This window comes from Pelmatolapia mariae, linkage group LG10_11 (assembly GCF_036321145.2).
Source record: "Pelmatolapia mariae isolate MD_Pm_ZW linkage group LG10_11, Pm_UMD_F_2, whole genome shotgun sequence".
Taxonomy (NCBI): Eukaryota; Metazoa; Chordata; class Actinopteri; order Cichliformes; family Cichlidae; genus Pelmatolapia; species Pelmatolapia mariae.
In genome coordinates this window covers 4618581-4638754 of record NC_086236.1, presented here as the reverse complement: position 1 = coordinate 4638754, position 20174 = coordinate 4618581, and the positions used below count along the sequence as shown (strand labels likewise).

The following is a 20174-nucleotide window of genomic DNA, read 5'->3' as shown; positions in this document are numbered from 1 at the left end:
GTAGGAATATATGTGCAAAATGAAGGAAATTCAGTTTTAAGCAGGAAGGAAAACAGTATTTTAATGTCCACAGATGAATTCATAACTTATTATAAACAAGATATTTCAATACAAGACTTGGTGACACAATTAAATAAGAAAGGGAGGAGATAACAATGTTATCTAATAATCAGCTGCACAATTTAACAATTTCTTGATCACTAATTTGCAATCAGAAATTAGTTTTTGATGGGATTCACATTACTTGTCATATGTTACTGTCATAACACACAGATGTTCGTGTGCCTGGTTGGAGCACATCAGCGGGTCCTCTATCCTCACTGACGGTCTTCTCAGAAGCTGTATGGACGGACACTTTGACGTAGTCACCACCTCCATCATTCCTTTGCCCTTTGCTTGAAAGCAGTGCCTGCTCCTCTCCATCCTTGTCGGGGTTGGGGGGGGCAGTAATCTGTCTGTTCCCTTTCGCCACAGTCGACTCTATGTGTTCTGATGCAGGGCTCCCGGTCTCCCCCATCTCCTCTACCACCGCCCGGCAGTTTAGGATGAGTGGCGGCAATGGCACGCTGCGGGCCAGCTCCTCGATGTGACGGGCAAACTCCATAGTTTTGAACTGCGTGACCTTGGCGAGCTCCACCGTCTTGGCTGAAGTGACAATGGGGATGCTCTTGGCGACCTCGAATGCCTTCTGCAGCTTCTCTGCGCCCTCTGTCCGGAAGAACTCATTGATGACCCTCTCCATCTCCTTGAGGTGGCTGCTGACCATGCACAGGCGGGCCACGTTGAGGATCATGGTGATGGTGAAGGCCACCAGGCACACAACGACGAAATGCAGCCCCAAGCCACTGTCAGAGTAGGCAACGCGAAGAGTCACCGTGTAGTTTTGGGTGCCGCCGCTGGCACTCGAGGCAACGCAGGTGTAGCTGCCACGGTCCTCAAACAAGACCTCCGTGATGTTCAGGATGCCTTCCTCTTGAATCTGCCACCTTCCACCTGCAGCAATAACGCACAACACATTTTTACTTTTACCACAAAGTTTCTCATTAAAATGTTCAAATCTCCTTCATCTCCTTAATCAGCAGCATCCGAATGATTTAGTTGATGGTAGTTATGAAATTTCAATACTTCGTTTTTAAAAACTCTCTGGGAGTCAAAAAAAACTGAGATTCAGCAGCATTTCTGATACTTGTAACCTGAAAAAACCTCAAAACCAGATTAAAATTAGTCTATCGTGTCAAAATGTTTAAAAAAAGGAAAGATCTGCTCAGTATTTAGCTGCAAGTATTTACTGAATGCTAGCATTACCTAAGGCAATTTGTCAAAGACAAGAAATAGAAGGCAGTCATTCTTTTTCTTCAAACTCTAATCAGTACACATCTCTGTCACCTGCTGACAAATAGTTCAGCAAGTCAACCAGAATGACAATTTCTGGATTTCTTAAGTATTTGAAAATTAAAATACCTACAGAGACCTTTTGGTGACATGGTAACAAGTGTACAAATACAGAAGATGGTTTTATTCAATGCCAGTGTCCTGGGTCTACAATTATTTAAATACAACATCATGTAACACATTACAGCACATCGGGATGTATTAAACAAAAATTTAGCCAAAATGCAGAAGTAGTGTGAGACAAATCCAACCTTAAGTCTCAGACTCTCCAGGCCTCAGATTATTATGTTAAAATTCATGGAAGTCCAATTATTAAAATGGCAGCACGGGTTAGGTTTGCAAAGATACATCTGAACAGACTCAAAGACTTCGGGAACAATGTCCTTTAGACAGACAAGGCCAACGTGGAGGTGTTTGGCAATAATACCCAGCATCATGTTTGTGCTGATAAGCTGTATTTGATTTTTGTTCAACACCTCACACTAACTGTTTGCTAAAGGCCAACTGTTTGACAGCTAAAACTAGGCCAAAACTGGCTCATGCAACAGGACAATGATCCTAAGCACAGCAGCAAATCCACAAGTTGCAACGGCCCGGCCAAAGTCCGGACCTCAACCGGACTAAACTGCTATGAACGGACCTTCAATTTATTTCTGTTAAAGGTGGTTCAGCAAACTACTAAATCGTGAGATGTACTTAATTCATCACACACTGCTTCTGCAGTTTGTGTTAGATAAATAATGATACAGTGTGTCACATGGTGTGGGTCAGCAGGGGGTTTTCAGTGTCTGAACACACAAAATGTTATATATGAAATGAAGCATACTTCCTTTTTCCACATACTGTTTGTGACTAAAGTATTATTCATGGTAAAAACAGTAACAATGATTGACTAAGTGATTGATATGCTGGTTGAAAGGCAGTGCTTATGTGTCTTTATTAAAGTTTTACTTTACATAAAACCTTTTTTTCACTTTCAGAATTAAATGCCACTGAAATATCAGCATGAGCACTAACTCTGAAAGTATGTTTTTCAGTTCATTTGATTGCTTTCAGACAAAAAAGCCATGCAGGACGAAAAGAACTCGAAGCTGATCAAAATCTCGGTGCTTCATTTCCTCATCCTACCTGCGTTGTCACCCTGCAGGGGTCCTTTAGAGTTGTACCAGCTGATGTTATCATGGGTCCCGGTCACGTTACACGTAATCAGCATGCTCGACCCCTCCTTCACCACGATGGATGGGATGCTAGCCCGCTGCATTGAGGTCACCACCTCTGACCCATTGTGAGCTCCACCTGCTTTCCAGCAATTGAGCAGTAAGAATGTGGCGAGCCAGTGAGAGAGGTGAGGATTATGAGGCAAAAACATGTTGAAAAGAGCCACAGGTTCAGCTCACATTGGGACGAGACAAACCTGCAAAACAGGAAAAGTCAACGGTCAAATCTGATGTAGCGTCATATGACAACAGGCCCTTAGCTCTTTAGTGTCTTTATAATATGTACGTCTGCATTTCATAAATTTGAATGTTTAGTATATTAGTATTTTATGCAGTAATCATCTGGACATAAAACCATTACAGGACAATTTTAATTAAAAGGAAATCATTTGAGTTTAAATGTTGTGTTTAAGCTCTTCTTCCAGTGAGGTTTTTTTTTTTTTTTGCTTGTTCGTTTGTTTTTTAATCTTTTTTTTCAGAGCACTTTGTTGAATTCTTGATCTCATTTTTCTCCATGTCCCAACATTTAAATTACAAAATCATCACCCTTTTATTTGAATAACATTATTATTTTGCTCTGACGGCACTTTTAGCTCATTTTTTTATCTATCTTTTCTAAACCCTGTGTAAGTGTACTGAAAAGAAATCTCGGTTATTACATTAAGTATAGGGCGAACGGGACAGGCGTGAGGCACATTTACAGTGATACTTAATGAGTGCGCTAAACTAACAATTCAGAATAAATTATCAGAAAAGTGTGCAATTCCTTTACAGACTGAAAGTATCAGTAAAAGGTACTGTTGTGATATAATACACTGAGTTTTAAACAGAAATATAACACAAGAAATATAGGTCAGACACAGCTTGATTAAATAACAAACTGGCTCTTGTTACCGCACTAGCGTCCCAGGCACGATAATGGTTTTCGAAGTAGTCCATACATTACCATTTAAATTCCCACCTGTTGCCCACAGAAACCAAGGCAGCCAAATCCACCATCAGCAAGTGGCAAAAAACATCAGATATGTATGGGATTCAGTACCACATACGAAAGTGACCCAGGTCGGATTTGAAAATATCGGATTTGTGCTGTTCACACTGTCATACCATGATCGGATATGGGTCGCACAGGGTCAAAAAAGTCGGATTTGATGCGCTTTCGCCTGCAGTGTGAAGTTTTAAAATTATTTTAGTAATTTACCTTGAAGTGTGCCAGCCAAGGAAGCACAATCCATCCGACCCATTCACTTCCTAGTACAGGTATGAGTGAATGGGTGTGGTTTTCTGTCAACTCTTCCATGCAGGTAGGTGACTTCACGTCACTGTCGCCTATTTATTTATTTATTTTACATTTTTACACGATTTATAAGAAATAATCTAAGTCAAACAGTTTATGTACTGAACGTTTTGTTATTTATTCAGTGATTCATTAGCAGTTTTTATCTTTAATCGTGTTTCTCTATTTTTTCAATAAGTAATAACAAGGGATATAATAGTCATTTGTATTTGTATATTGTTGTTATAATTAAACATTATTATTATTATTATTATTATTATTATTATTATTAAAGTAGCAATACATTAACTAAGCGCATTTTATTTTGACGTTTCCGGAAGTCTTGTTTTCTTTTTTTTAATCCAGGACGACAGACCCCCTAATGGGACTGATTCATTTCAAAATAATATTGCAAAAACTGAACCCTAAACTATTAACCTAACTTTTCGGTTCGAGTTTGTACTTTTTGTAAATTAAACTTTGAGCACATTTGTTTTTTCTCTTCTATAAAGATCAATACGTGAACTTATTCTCGATTTTACAGTCAATTTGTGAGCATCAATGTGCCACATACTTTTATTTTGAAGAGAATAACAGGAATTCGTGGTTTTCATTGTGGCTAACAGCTAGACTTTGAAAACAAAATATGACGTGGCTAATCCTGGTGGAAAAAACCACAGCACGAAAACCTGAGCCATTAAAGTGTTTGTTAGAAAACTAGAAGTTGCTAAAGGTGTAGATACTAAAGTGCAAACCGACACAATAAAAGGCGGTTCTTATTTTTAATTTGGAAGCGGAAACTACTAGAACTATTAGCTGATTGAGCTAACGTCACCTGCTAACATTACGACTTTGACAGCTGAGCAGGAGAAAAGGTGAGTTAATAGCAAGGAACTTAAGTTAGCTTGTTTTTTCTCATTAAATTATTAGTTTATTATAGTTGAACCAGCAGTCGATGCTAAAAAACAGCTGACGCTCGTGTAAACGATACTTGCAAGACACGAACTAGATGTTCTCCTAAACTGTTAGCAAGCGTTTTGAAAGGGAGAACTTGACAGTAAATCCAGTAAACATCCAGTACGTATTGATATCCCAGCGCTAAAATATTACCACGGACTACAAGAAAACGTGACATACACATTTTTATGGATTATCTTTATATTTGTACAAACTCCTACTTTTTCTTCTGTGTGATGATTGTTTTCTTTGCCACTTTGGAATTTCTATGTACTTATATATGATTCAGCATCACTACCTCCAGCTCCCATGGATAGCTAAAAGCAATGCAAAGTCGGATTAATGCATTAATCTCATATTGTAAGAATAATTAGATTTGTCCTGACAGTTATGCTTCTGGCATCACAAACTGGCTTCGGCTTTGCTCCACGATTTAACGTTTGGAGATGTGAAAAGCTTCTGCTTCAAACCCATAAGAAAATACATCTCTTTAAACTTGGTTAAAGCCTTGGTTAAGGGCCAAGCTAAAGAAACATTTAGTGCACCTCGTTTTTATGAGTAGAACAGCTTATGAACAGAGCAGTATGTAGTGTTTCTTCCTCTTGTGATGCCCTGGTGAAAATATTTCTGTTTTTATGAAAAGACGCAGAGATTCCCTCACAAGTTTGATTTACTGGAGTCACTGTTTTAAGAGTAAGTCTTTTGGAAATTAGTGATTATCTCCCTGACATTAGAATGTGTCATTTCCCCCCCCCTAATATTTCGTTTTCGTGACATAGAGAAATTGAAATGTTATTGGCATCCTGGACGTTTGAAATGTTTTCTCATTATCTTATCATTTGGGTAAAAGTTGGTAGAACTGCATTTTGGGTGAAATTATCAGGGTTGTATCACTATGTGGGATAGATGGTTGCTTAAAACAGTTAATTTCATATGAAAGGTCTCTTTTTTCTACCTTTCTTTTCTTTTTTCATTTCTTTTGTACGTACATTTTGATAAAATCCTGATTTTGAAGCTGTGATTTTGTTGAAATGTTTCGATTGCAGATCTTATCCGAGTTTAAGCGTCGTTGGGTTTTTTTGTTTTGTTTTTTCTTTTTAACTGTAAAAACTTATAAAGATATAAATGTACTTATAAAGTTATGAAGGTTTAAAAATTCTGAAAAAGTAACACAAATTGAAATCCCAGCCCATGTACATCAAGGGATTTTTAATTTGAAAATATTCATAATATGAAGGTAAAATTTTCAGTACTTTTTTAATGTGCTTAAGTTAGTGTGGAAATAAAAAAGGAACCCGGACTCCTCTTAGTGGTACTCAGCAAATGAAACAGTGGGAGGTGAACTGAATTTACTCATGATTGAAACTGAATACTACTACTACTACTACTACTACTAATAATAATAATAATAATAATAACAATACTACTACTAATAATAATTAAACAAAAAAATTTAACTGACAAGTGAAGTTGACTGACTTTCAGTTGAAAGGTTGACTGACACGTAATGAGGTGAGAAGTGCACAAGAGAGTTAACTACAAACCAGTACCTGGCATTTCCGCTACTATCCAAAGCAACAATCAAATCATTTTGTTTATTGCCAGAGTTTATGCAGTGCCTTTTTTTCCTCCTCTTTCTTTACAGGTATGCACTGAGACATTTGATAACATGTCAGACAGTGAAGCTTCTTGTGCAGCAGCCGAGGGTGCAGAGGCAGCGCCGGAAAAGCAGAATTCCTCTCCCGCTCGAACCCCTGACAGCTCCTCTCCATCCACACCTGACATCTCCACTGATGTAGCTCCGACGAGAAAAGCCAGGAGGAGGCCAGAAACCCAGCCTGCGGCCAAAGTTCAGGAGACTCCAAAAGAGGATGAGCAGCCAGCAAAGGTAGTAGAAATTGAAGTACTGCTCATACTCGAAGAACTAAAGATGATTGCAAAAAGAGAAGAGCTGAAGCCATAATTTCCATCATGACTTCTTTTTCATCCTGCATGTCAATAGCCTGATATTTGTGTTAAGATTTTGTGCAAACATCAACAAAAGTAATCTCACCTTACTCATTAAAGTGCACTTAAAAAAAACACAAACACACTGAAATTTCCCACTTGAATAAAAGTATCTTTCTGCCTCCCAGAACATATCATGTCACATAAACATCTTCAAAAAAAGCTTGTGTGTTTGGTCGTTGACACTGTAAAGCTATATCACAGGGAAGTGTGATACCTGATGAGCGTGGGTGCAATAACACTTTCACATGAGAGATTCTTAATGACCCTGCTGATGTGCAATGTCATCAAATTATCTATTGGATCATTTAACAACCTAATGGGCTTAGACTAAATGGTCTGATGTGTTGGATAGTTATTCTTGTGTGAAATGTGAGTTTTAAACAAGATGCGTTTGTCATAATCTTTAATGTGTCAGTGGATTTTTCTGTGAAACCACTAAAAGGCACTTGTTGAAGTCATCTTTCTGTTTTACTCATTCACAACATCTGTTTTGTGTCTTTTCTTCTTTCTCCTTCTGTCCTCATTCTCAGACATCCAATCAGTCGACCGTGTCTCAGGGTGGCTGGGGTTACTGGGGCAGCTGGGGCAAATCCATCTTATCCACAGCAACAGCTACTGTGACCACTGTGGGTGAGTATCTAACACATCACTCAGTCTTTACAAGTACACAGTTGGCTCCTCTGAAAAATAGTACAACACCTAGTCATTTGTTGTTTAAACGTAGTCTTGCTTTGGCCTTTTTCAGTCTGTTACTGTTAAAGCTTCTCTGCTATATGTACTGATGTCTTCTGTCTGTTTAGGCCAAGGTCTCACTCAGGTGATCGAGAAGGCTGAGACATCACTGGGAATCCCCAGTCCAACCGAACTGTCAGCTCAGGTGGAGGAAGAAGAGAAACAGAAGGGTAAGGCCACATTATTGTGAATATGAAAAATATTTGTTATAACCTGGAGGATCAATAAAGCCAGGCTCTCCAGTCAAGATGATCAAGATGTATCAAAACACTTTAATGGGCACATTTGATTTGACTTTTCATCTGCTGCTAATGAACCAATCAGATGTTGATCACTTCAGTCAGAGAGGACTGGCTGATGGAGATCTGCCAAGAATTCAAAATTAATATAAAAGCAAAATGCAACACCGGTACTTCAGATAAGACGAGAGCTGGCAGAGTGTGGCAGAAAATTGTTGATCCTGTGGATTGTTAAGTGGATATATTTGCTTTAGTACTCCGTTTCTGATGTTACAGCAGCAAATTAATAGAGTTTTACTTTCATTTTGATTTAAACATCTTTAGGCTACTGAGTTCCTTCAAGTCCCATAGCTTTGTGAAGGAAAGATTTGTCCAAATGAAAATGAAATTAATTGAATTGACCCATTTTAATTATCTTTTTTTCTCTCGTGTAATCCTTGGACATTGATTTTTATGTCGTTAGTGTCTTCTCCTGTAGATGGCACCAGCATGGAGCCCGACAAAGCAGTAGATGAATCGTCAGCAGTGGGAAGTGCGATGGGAATGTTGTCGTCACTCAGTAGCGTCGTCCAGAGCACGGTAAGCTGATGCTTAAAACCAGAGAGCACCTGTGTGTTGGTGCGACTGTTCTCACTTGACAAAAGTTAGTAATTTATTTTAGCTCACATTTTAAAGAAAAGTTTAAACTGGTTTTCCTCACAGGGTAAGACCATGATAACAGGAGGTCTAGATGCTCTTGAGTTCATTGGGAAGAAGACGATGGATGTGATAGCAGAAGGTGATCCTGGCTTTAAAAAGACCAAAGGACTGATGAGACGGAACGCCACTCTCTCTCAGGTAGGTAGTAAATACAAAAACAAGCTAAAATCCTAAAATCTCACTCAAACTTAATGGACAAGAGGGAACATATATATGAAGACTTTAAAGCTTAGTGGCTGACATAGATTTCTGGAGCCGTGTCCCTTTCATGTGTCACACTCTCTCAACTCTGGCACTCTTTGTTTCTCAGGTGCTGAGGGAGGCAAAGGAGCGAGAGGAACTGCAGTCAGCAGACAAGGACTCGGCAAATTCAGACAAGAAGGTGGTCGCTCACTACGGGATGCTGTTTGATGAATTTCAGGGTCTGTCACACCTTGAAGCTCTGGAGATTCTGTCTCGAGAGAGTGAGTCAAAGGTACAATGAAAGTCTCTGCCAAAAATATCACTTCTGCTGTAGCTAAAAACATACAAAGACACTGTTTCTATGCTTTACATTTCAGGGGAATCTAGTAAAGGCGTCATTGTGTGTATTTTCTCTTGTGTGTGCTGTAGGTGAAGTCAGTGCTCTTGACTCTATCAGGAGACGAGTTAGTTGAGCTCAGAGATGAGCTTGACCAAATCAAAAGCTCCTTCTCCCTGGTGGAGTTCGATGATGAGGAAGTTGATGAGAGTAAAGGTAATGTCTTTTAAATGAGCTATAAACGTTTCACAGCTGCAAGAAGAACCTGAAATAAACAATGGTGCATTTCTAATTGCAGATGAAGACGGATCAGAGTTTGAGAGGGAGTTAAAGGAGGCCATGGAGGGCCTCAGTGTTTCTGCAACTGCAGACAAACTCAGCAAGGTACAGCTCAAACAATTCACTGTGCAAAATCATATTCCTGCCAGTTTCTGAGTTATTATTCGAAATGTTACAAGGATCTTAACTTGTCTCCCTTGTCGTTAATTTGATGGGAAAAGTAACAGAAATATGTCAGATACACTCATAGCTTTTAAATCTATTAGACTGGGCACTTTCTGATTTACAGTAACTGCTAATTCGCAACTCGCCAATTTCCTGTTAAAGTATGATTGCTAACATCCAACAGGCCTGTAAGAGCTCCTCCAGCCTGATTAATGAGCTGACCAAACAGCATGTGGAAACAGATGTAAATGAGGAGCATGTGAAGAAGCATAGTGTGGAGGTATGTCTTACTGACATCATCAAAATATATATTTTTTTCAGTGTCCGACATTGCAAGTATTGGACGTTTGAGGGTAATACTTGACTGCAGGATTTGACCAAGTAGCAATCGTGTGTGTGTTGAATCTTGTCAGGAGGTTCATGCTGCAGCTATCAGGAGTCTGGCCGAGCTGACGGCCAGATCCATCGAGCTTTTCCACAAACTAGCTGAGATGATCCTTTTCTCCAATGGCAGTGCAGAGGCCAGCGTCCTGTCACAGTAAGACAGCATGAGCGGGGGACTCAGGGGTGGGGATATTTCACTTTTTCTGTGCACTTTAATTAAATGTATACCTTTGTCATGCTGTCTGTTCTCAGGTTAACTGTTGTCCTGTGTAAAGAAATCTCACTGCTGTCCAAGAAGTTTACTTCCTGCCTGACAGCAGCAGGGGTAAGTTTCAAGATGCTATCCATCTGTTTTAACGTCAGTGCGTCACTGATACCTGATGCTTGTAAAGCATTTGCCCCACCACACTTAGATTTTCATGTTTACTATGTATATTTATTAGTCTTAAAAGTAACAGATGTTTTATTTTCCACTGATGTCATTTATTGTTAATCTGACCTCCACGTGTTTATTATTTCTTCATATTATCACACTGTTGATAAGGAATCATAGTAAGCAGTTCAGCTGATAATGTCTCATAGTTATTATATTATAAATATCATTTTAGAAGGAGATCTGCATTAGCCACAAACTTCATCATTTTGTTTCCATCCACATTTTTCTGTTTTTATGTCAAACCCTAATTTATGCTTCTCTTTGCAGTGTTTTCTTTTCCAAATCACTTTGTCTTCCAAACCACTAATTCTTTGTTCCACAGAGAGATCATTTTAATTTAATTTTTTTCTGTTTTACAGTCTAACGAGAAGGGAGAAGTCCTCAACCCCCTGATAACAGGAGTATTTTTAGAGGTTTGTGTCACATTACTGCAGCCAACATATGTTCATTAATGAATTGTCCAAGATGTTTTTGTTTTTCAAATACATACAACACACCAGGGGTTCTGGCACTGGCTACTTTATAGAGATCCTCGTCTTTTGGGATTCTTCGCAGTTCAGTATGTCAATTAAAGGTCCGTACGTGTGAAACAAGAAGCGTTCTCGTCTTTCCTTTTAAATTTGATTCGGTGTCCCACAGGGGTCAATTCTTGAACCTTCTCAATTTAGTCTGTATTTTCTTAGTTGTGTTGTCTGTAAAATTCCTGCTGACTCACTTTAGATGTCTGATTTTTCCAGCCAGTAGGGTTATGGAGGAACCTCAATATAATCATTTGCTGTAATTTAAAACTAAGAAGTCGTGTCAGCTCATTGCTTCAGCAGAAGAACAGAACAGAATCCGTTATCTGACTGTCGTTGTTACCTAATTGTAAGAAAGGTATATCAAAAATATTTACTATAGCTAAAATAAACAAAACAATTTATTTATCTGCTGCTCAGAGCACTTTAACTTTTGGTTGTCTTGACAAGGACTGTGCTACAGTGATATTAGAGTAAATTAAGACTTTTGTCAAAGAAAAATTATTTCTGCTCATGACTGAAACATGACTAGATGTCAGGAGAAGATTGACAGCTATTCAACACGAAAGCTACATTCTGCTACATTAGTCAAAGAAAACTGTGCTGGGACTTGATTTTATGGTGTTTTATACAAAGTGTGACCAAGTTCTGCGTATAAAAAGCAAAAGCTGATTTAAAATTGGTTGGCTAGTTCCTCCACACCACTTCATCCTGCTTCATCAGGATCTCTGCTTGTAGAAATTTGAGTTCTAAAACTTTATGATTGCACCCCATACAGATTAACAGACATTAGTATGGACATTTGGAAATTGGTATTTCATACTAACGTGTTGTTTTTTTTTTTTTGTTGTTTTTTTTTTTTTTTCAAATCCCACACAGGCATCCAACAGTGCATCTTACATCCAGGATGCCTTCCAGCTCCTTATGCCGATACTGGAGATATCTCACATCGAGAGGAGAGTTCAGCTTACGGAGCAGTGACCCACTGACCTGACCTCTGACCTCTGCCCTCCACTACAGCCACTAAGCTGGGGCTCAGAGTCTCAGCAGAGAACTGACATATCTTTAAAATGTTTAAGTTGTCTGGTTTTTCAGCTCAAGACAAAATCTACTTTGAGCTTAGGAGAGAAAATGTCTTCTTGTCAAACAGTGTTACCTTTCTGCGCATTGCTGGTTTATTTGGACTGTATGTTATATGAAGTCATTGGCGTACAGAAGAAGAAGAACAGTGTGGATTTATAATGAACTCAGAACAATTTTTACTTTCATTGCACAAAATACACTACCTTTTCTTGGGTGTTATTCATTCACTTAGTTCAGGCATCTCATACAGGACACCAAACACCAGTGATAACTTGTTTCCAAAAGAACATCTTAACAAAATAAATGGTAAGATGTAGACACGAGGCTTCACTCTTACTTCAAAGCAAATCATTGCTGGTCCTGGAGCAGCTGGACTCTAAGTGTGTTTGCTAAAATCTTCAAGACACACAATAATTTTAGTTTTTGGCAACTTGTCCTTAAATCAGGGGCAGACTGAATGTGATAAGCCTACAGTTCTGTTGCTCTGTGGCCAACTGAAGGATGATATTTGGAGTTTTCTTTCCCTTTGTTTTAAACCCACATCCTTCTAGATTTACATCCAGTATCAATTTTAAATTTTGCACCATCGCATGTCAGCACTCGTTCTAGCCAACGTCTCTTTTTCTCTATAGACAGCCTCAGATTTAAAGAAGACTTTGAGTCAACATTTATTTTACGACTGCACCACTTTTACTAGATTTGATAGAAAGATCGTGGAGCATTTAAACAAAAGACCAACAAGCTGGTCACATAGCTTGAATATTTTACATTAATGCCCTTGCATTCTGTAAGAGCATTTTAAATAAACCTTTAAGAAATCGTCTAAATGTTTAAGCGATGCTGAGTTGAGATTCAGAGTTACAGTTTGTTTAGGAGAAATGGAATAATTAATCTTGAAAGGGACGTATTATTTTCATTTCCTGCTCTATATTTTTGGTCTCTTTTTAAGCAGCTTTGTTCACAAATTCAAAATGAACCTCATTTTTCTTATACTGTACAGTTTATCATTTAACTTGAAACTCCCTTTGAACCAACTTTATATTGATTGGTTACCTCTTGTACAAAAATGTGCAAGCTCAAATGTTGACGATCAAAAAAGTTTGAACATCCTGTCCTGCCACAGCTTATAATTTACTCCATGTCTGCTTTGTCCTTACTGTCCATCCCCAAAGCCTGTAGGTACCATGTAGAAAACCATTGTTTCATCCATTTTTCAATCAATGAAATAAAAAAGCAGTGCACAGCAGAATAAAACTCAGTAGTGAGGTATACAAACATGATGGTTGTAAGTGTCAGTGTTATAAGCCTGCTTTCTCCTTTTGTCATCTATCCAACACGAAAGCTTCTGTCTGCCAAGAAGATAGAGGACTGCTAACAGCTGAGTGTTGTGGGCATGTAAATTTATGGTTTCGGAGTAATATGGAGCAATATACTGTACGCTATGGCATATTACTGAGATGAGATTCAAATAAATGTGCTTCCTTCAAGCTTTTTGTGTTTAAATTGCAGGTTTACATGTTGTCAGTGGTGTTTGACTTTTTGTGTGTGCGCATACTTTCTTTAGCTTCTCGTGACTAAATTACCAGAATCCTTGGTATGATGAGAAACCAGACATGTTTTTTGTTAATCCTTTATAGAAATTATAATTTCAATTTTTCAGTCTGGCTAATTGACTGTTTTCACTGTGGTTGTGTCTTTGGTAGAAAATAGTTCTTATGGTGGAGGGATTATCCAGATCAATGTAAAAGCACCTCTTTCACAGTTTACAACATTACAATTAGATTACCAGTGAAATTTATTAGTGTATATGTTATAGGAAGTAGATATATGAATATTTGAGTTAAAGCACAACAAAAAATGTAAAAGGTAATCCTGAAGTGTCTGAAGTGAAACCATCTAGACGTTAGGGAATTCCAAGTAAAAATATATTTGAAAGCAAAAAATAAATAAAGATGAAAATATCCAAAAATGGAAACAAATGTACCCCAGCATGTCATTTTATCACTTTATACTCTCCGGTTCGATGGGTGGCGCTGTGCCCATTTGAAGGTTCTCACCTAATAAACGCAAAGAGGAAGGAGCAGCAACAGCAGAAAGAAAGCGAAGAAGAAGATAGGGGCGCTATCACCTAGCTTGGAAGGGTACGTTGAAGAAATTCTCAGGTAAATTATTTTCTTTATTCTTCCACAGCAGCGCTGTGGTGTATTTGAAGTGCGTGCAACTATAGTGAGACTATAAAATTGTAGAAAAGCAGAGCTGCTTTTATGTAATCTCCGTTTCCGTGATGGTAGCTTTCCCTACAACTCGAGGCTTAGCTCGTAAACGTTAGCCATTCGTGCTAAACGCCGTGCTAGCTTCAATATTTTTTTGCAGTGTCGTCAGTTTTATTAAAAAAAAAAATTAAACTGCACGTTATTAAAAGCTCTCGAACTTTTAGCGACAATTTCCCCCCAAAAAAGACCCTTGTGCTTTTTTTCATTTTCATTCTCCTTTTTAGCATTTGGGTTAGCTAGTCTAGTATCGTAAACAAAAGCCAATGTGAGTTCTTCATGATGTCATGGTAACACAAAGGCGCTTTATACCTGTCACTGTAACAGCAGGCATCACTATAATGGGACACCTTTCAGTAACAGGTTAAAGTCCTTCAAGAAGAAAGTGTCGCCGCTCGGTGGTCAGCACAGGGTACTTATTTGGGTAGTTATTTTGGAGCATTGTCTAAGTTCATGAGCTCTATACTTCTAAAAACTGGATGTGTAGAATAACCCACACTTAAAACGGGTAGAAGGCTGAAAGAGCCTTCACTTAAAATATCTTTGATTTGTTCTTAGTGCTGCGTGTTTAAACGCCACATTCCTCGGTTGTTTTTTTGTGTTTCACACCCATATGACTATAGTACTGATTACTGTTTTTAGTGGTTATATTAAAATTTTTACGTTACGTTGCATATCGTAGTCTTTGTAGTAAAGTTCAGGATTTTATTTACGTACTTATCTGTATATGTATGTATTTATTCTCTTTAAGTCCACCAGTGAGATTTTGACCGGGAATTTGCTAAAAAAACAAACAAAAAAACCCACTGATTTTAAACATTTTTTTTTAAAGTGGGTTTAATTTACTAACGTTTTACATATTTATGGAAAGGCATAAGATTTGTGGCACATAAAATCACACAGATTTTTTTTTGGCCTTAACTAAATGCAGACCAGTCATGATTGTGCGTGCAATCACATGAAAACCTGTGTGCATAGGTGTTGGACACCTCACACATGTATATCTAGATTGCCTCAAAACGAAGCTTGTGACGACATATGACTAGCTGAAGCACCGTTTATAGTATTTATTTCACTATTTCAACTGTAAGAGGAAGTATAACTGCTGAACACTTAAGTTTTTAGTAAAGTAACCATATTTTTTCAGGAGTTGCACAATGTTTTTAGAGATCCACCTGCAACTTGAAAAATAGAGGAATAGGTGCCCCTCTGTCACCATGTAACCGTATCACTAATTTTCATCCATTGTTTGCTCTTCCTGTCATATGGATTGTTACTATGCAGCGCTCAAGCTGTGCTTGATGAAGAAGTCATTTGTTTATTTTTGGGTCACATTTCCAGCTGCTAGTTTCTCTCATGTGCCTTCATAGCCTGGTTGTATACAACAGCGTATGCGCACTAAACGCATGGGATCATCCTGTGCTTGATGTCACAATGTTTTTATCACACAAAAATTTGTACTGGCTTCATCGGATATGGTATAACCATTGTACCCAGTTTATTTCTGTTGTCTGGATTAATTTATCTAATATAAGCAATCTAACTAAGTGGTCGGAGGTAGTTATCAACCCGACAAGTTTACCCAGGGTTTCTCTATCTAGTTAAAAGCATGTTTACATAAAAAAGCTGGTGGAGGCAGCATATAACCAATCATACTGATAAATAAGCAGGAGAACAACTAATTTTCCAATGGAGGTCATAACTATACTATTAGAAAATGTGAACACTGTAAAAACTTACTACAAGCTGAAAGCGACAGTTTCATTGTTTCACTTCTGGTTTTTATAGGTAAATGATAATTATGAAAACAGAGTTCAGACGTAGACTTAAACCTATGTGCAAATTTGTAATTTGCAATAAAGTTGTGTTAAAATTTTGCATAGCTGTCAAGGAAAAATCAAGAGAACCCAAATTTCTCATCACGGAAAGACAAAAACTTGACTCTTCATGCACTGAGGTCTCGTGGATCTTTACAACCTTTTTTTTTTCTTTTTGTTTATTTTAGTTTTCCCAAAGATTTTTCCAGAGAACTGATTGAATTGGTTGAACTGTCAGTAGGCGTGGATTTCATATCTCAAACATACCCTGTTGAACAAATTTGGCCGTGAGTTCTTTAGCACTGGATTAGCCTCATAACACTGAGTTAACCCTGAAGTTGTGTTAATAAGCCCCAATCCTGCTTTATAAGACCGACCTCAGGTGTCTGACTGTCTGGCAACCTTACGATCATGAACTGATGTACAAATTGATGAATAAAATTTACCAGAATACAGATAATTAAGTGACTTGACTACAAACCTCTCTATTAATGTGAAAATGAAAAGTTTTCCCATATGTGTGTGTTCTTTTCTCGTGTTACAAGCATTAATTTGCCTTCTCTTCTGATACCAGTTTTCTTTTAATCTTCCCCCAGAGTTGTGTTTTTTTTATTTTTTATTTTTATTTTTTTCCTTTTTCGGTGTACTGCCGCCCGTCGCCTCGGTAACGAGTGCTTTTGTTGGGCTTTATTCACCTGACCTGCCAACATGCCAGCCGCACTTACAGATTCCAGTCAGATAATCTGTGAGGTCTGGGCGAGCAATGTTGAGGACGAAATGAGGAAGATTCGGCAGATTATTCAAAGCTACAATTACATTGCAATGGTGAGTCTCTGGAGTGATGGCCTAATTTCTTTGTCCAATGTTTTTACACAGTTGACTTTGAGGTGAATTTTGTGATATAGTCTTTTTTAATTTAGTAGATGTGGTTTTACAAATGACATTTATGTCTCTGCGCTAGATACCTGCCCTATTGGTATCTTTTTTTCCTGCTCCCATTTATTTATTTTTAAAATATCCGTTTATTGATGTTTTCTGTGGGGGGGGGGGACAGTTGATCTCAAATATTATTTTCATATTTAATCGTAAAATTTACCTAAATGTCCTTAAAGGACTCATGACTACTCATTTCCTTAGCTTTCACTGCTGTCAGGCTCTTATTTCAGTGAGTAATGACAGATTTCTGACTGAAGAAAAACTGTAAACAAACACTTGTTGATATTGTTCACCAGGACACAGAGTTCCCCGGAGTTGTTGTCAGACCGATTGGAGAGTTTCGGAGCACAGTGGATTACCAGTACCAGCTGCTGAGGTGCAATGTCGACCTCCTGAAGATCATCCAGCTCGGGCTCACGTTCATGAATGAGGAAGGGGATTATCCCCCTGGCACAACAACGTGGCAGTTTAACTTCAAGTTTAACCTTACGTGAGTGGACTCTCTTTAAATCCTCGTTCTTTTCATTGTGTTGCAGCCATCTGAACGTTTTAGTGTACTGACTGTGACTGAATGTAGAGAAAAAGGGCTGACTTAATCACCTGCTGCATTATATAACTTTATCTCCACCATATGTCTACATGTCTTTGGAACTAAGTTGAAATCATGTTAGAGCAATTGTAAATTCATTGTTGCACTCATAGACTGTATGTAAAAGATGGACACAGCTGGCTTTTACAGCACCTTCTGGTTAAAGTCCTGTAGTTAAGGGTCAAACTGCACGCTGACAGTTTCAGACATACCCTGCTTTGCTGCCCTCTTTGACAATACAAAATGAGCATTATGTCATATTTAGTAAGTTTTGAAATAGTAACTGACAATTTGCTCTGTGACTTCCTGATGAGATCAAAAGAGCCAAAGGGTTGTTTTTTTTCCCGTAGATGTCTATACAACCGCAGGTCTTTTTGCAGCTGCGGGATTCGCCACCTGCTGGCCGTTTAAAAAGGCACATTTCAAAGCCTGAAGCTTTTTTTTTAAACAGTGTGGATTTACTGTCTAAATGTGTTTTTCTCCGGTTCTCCTTCCAGAGAAGACATGTACTCGCAGGACTCCATAGACCTGCTTCAGAACTCTGGCCTCCAGTTTAAAAAACACGAAGAGGAGGGGATCGACACGCTCTACTTTGCTGAGCTCCTCATGACGTCCGGCCTGGTGCTGTGTGAAAACGTCAAGTGGCTCTCCTTCCACAGGTCAGTCGTGTGTTTGCACCCTACACCACCTTTTAGTTGTATACAATAAAAAGAAATGATTTTAGCAATAAATAAATGGTGTAACATTGCTCTCTGCAGACCTTTCTAAAACCATGAATGAAGATCAGCATGTGTAGTGTTAAAGCAAACTGAACCGTTTTCTTAGACGTATTTCTGTGATATTTCAGCATCTGTGAGGTCTTCAACAAGTTTCTGAATCTCTGTTTCTTTTAGCTTTGTTTCTATCCCAGGAACTTTAACCAAAGAGCAGGAGGTTTGAAGAAAATGGATTCCATGGCCACCGGGATCTAAATTAAACTCTGAGAAATAATTTTAGTGTCCCAAAGAAGCAATAAGCTGAAAGAAGGGAACATTTGACTTCCTTTAAAGAAAGCTCCTGGGACTAAAAGTTGTGGATACTGGTAGAAATGAAAAGGCTGAACCTGATAAGTTTAGACATCTGTTACATTCTCCAAGACACAGTCCACCTAATTTCTCAATTTCATTTCGGGAAATAATTTTAAATAACAGTCTCGTTCCTGCAGAGAACACTGTAAGTAATTCTTTAGACTTCATCAGTGTAACCCAGCTGTCCTCTTGTCCTTTGTTCCTCAGTGGGTATGACTTTGGCTACCTGGTGAAGCTCCTGACGGATGCACGCCTTCCCGAGGAGGAGCACGACTTCTTTCAGATCCTCAACTTGTTTTTCCCAGCGATCTATGACGTCAAGTACTTGATGAAAAGCTGCAAGAACCTGAAGGTAAACCTGGATAATTGAGTCACTACATCTGAGTTGGTGCTTCGGCTAGACTTGAAGCTGTTAATGGCTTCGCTTTTAAATAGAAGACATCTGTCAGATCAGGATGAGTTTTGACAGATATCTGACCATGGTGTGTCTGCAGGGAGGGCTACAGGAAGTGGCAGACCAACTGGAGCTGAAGAGGATTGGACGGCAACATCAGGCTGGGTCCGACTCACTGCTCACAGGCATGGCATTCTTCAGGATGAAGGAGGTACGCTGTCACAGATACCGGTTTGATCTCTGGTAGAACTCACGATGGCATCTGCAGCATTATTAAATGCTCGTGTTTGCTTTTTATCCGAACTTTGAGTTACTTTGGAGACCTGAGTCAAAAGATCAGATATTACAGTAGTTTAATGTAATTTACCACTTTAAATATTTAATGTTATTCACTAAACTCAAACTGGACTTATTTAGCATGTTTGTGAATCCAAATGTCCTTTCTTTGAAAATAAATATGAATTTAAACTAATGGAAATCGGATACAAATTAAGCAAGTGTAAAGTTTTGATCAAGCAACATTCCTGTTTGCACACCTGAGACAGTGTTTGAGTCATGTCAGTGAAACTTTATATTTTGTCTGCAGCTTTTCTTCGAAGACAACATCGACGACGCAAAGTATTGTGGGAGATTGTACGGCCTGGGCTCGGGCTCCACCCAACCCCAGAACGCCATCTCCAGCTCGGGCCAGGAGGAGACCAACAACAAGCACTGACCGAGCGCTCGACCCTCCAAGTGGAACATGCACTTGTTTTAAAACCCAACCAGCAGACCCCTACCACATGCTCTCAGACGTCCCTCGGCAAGACTTTACTAAATGCATATTTGTTTGAGCGTCGCCCTGCCAAGTGACTCGGTAACAGTGGCTCCTTCACCGCTTTCTTTTTAGTCACTTTTGAGTATATGGCCATATATTCATAAGACTTTTTTAAAAAAGCTTTTTTGTTTTCTTCTCACTCACAGCATCAGTGACATCTTTCTTTACAGCATGGGACCAGCTGCTCGATCATACTGTGATTTTTAGACCAAACATTGACACAAAAGGTCGGGTCTTTTTCATCAGCCGGACTCTTCTCTTGTTGCAGGGATTTTTTTTTCTTTCCTTTTTTCTTTTTAAGTTAATGCTGGAAGGGCCTGTAAATTAAAATGTATAATTTTGATGCAAATAAATGTTTTAGCTCTTTTCCACTTTGA

The 20174-nt window shown here is 38.6% G+C and overlaps 3 protein-coding genes across 4 annotated transcripts; 2 read left to right on the top strand and 1 right to left on the bottom strand.

Annotated features, from left to right (window-relative positions):
* Nucleotides 1-247: 247 nt before the first annotated feature.
* Nucleotides 248-2761, bottom strand: mfap3l (microfibril associated protein 3 like). The gene is made up of 2 exons (XM_063488326.1): nucleotides 2521-2761; nucleotides 248-993 (listed from the first exon to the last, which is right to left on the bottom strand). The coding sequence occupies exons 1-2, from the start codon at nucleotides 2759-2761 to the stop codon at nucleotides 248-250; spliced, it is 987 nt and encodes a 328-aa protein (XP_063344396.1).
* A 1751-nt stretch (nucleotides 2762-4512) lies between these two features.
* fam114a2 (family with sequence similarity 114 member A2) lies at nucleotides 4513-13394 on the top strand. 2 transcript variants are annotated; one of them, XM_063487970.1, is made up of 14 exons: nucleotides 4513-4760; nucleotides 6488-6730; nucleotides 7383-7482; nucleotides 7653-7754; nucleotides 8302-8402; nucleotides 8526-8660; nucleotides 8833-8997; nucleotides 9135-9258; nucleotides 9341-9426; nucleotides 9671-9766; nucleotides 9900-10024; nucleotides 10123-10195; nucleotides 10666-10719; nucleotides 11704-13394. In XM_063487970.1, exons 2-14 carry the CDS (start codon nucleotides 6512-6514, stop codon nucleotides 11803-11805), a joined length of 1482 nt encoding a protein of 493 aa, XP_063344040.1. In that variant the 5' UTR covers nucleotides 4513-4760; nucleotides 6488-6511; the 3' UTR covers nucleotides 11806-13394. The 2 variants fall into 2 exon arrangements, with proteins under 2 accessions (XP_063344040.1, XP_063344039.1); XM_063487969.1 differs by having other exon boundaries at nucleotides 8287-8402.
* Nucleotides 13395-13988: 594 nt separating this feature from the next.
* Nucleotides 13989-20164, top strand: cnot8 (CCR4-NOT transcription complex, subunit 8). The gene is made up of 7 exons (XM_063485589.1): nucleotides 13989-14069; nucleotides 16591-16819; nucleotides 17227-17420; nucleotides 18017-18178; nucleotides 18794-18938; nucleotides 19081-19191; nucleotides 19567-20164. The coding sequence occupies exons 2-7, from the start codon at nucleotides 16703-16705 to the stop codon at nucleotides 19693-19695; spliced, it is 858 nt and encodes a 285-aa protein (XP_063341659.1). The 5' UTR covers nucleotides 13989-14069; nucleotides 16591-16702; the 3' UTR covers nucleotides 19696-20164.
* The last annotated feature ends 10 nt before the right edge of the window (nucleotides 20165-20174 follow it).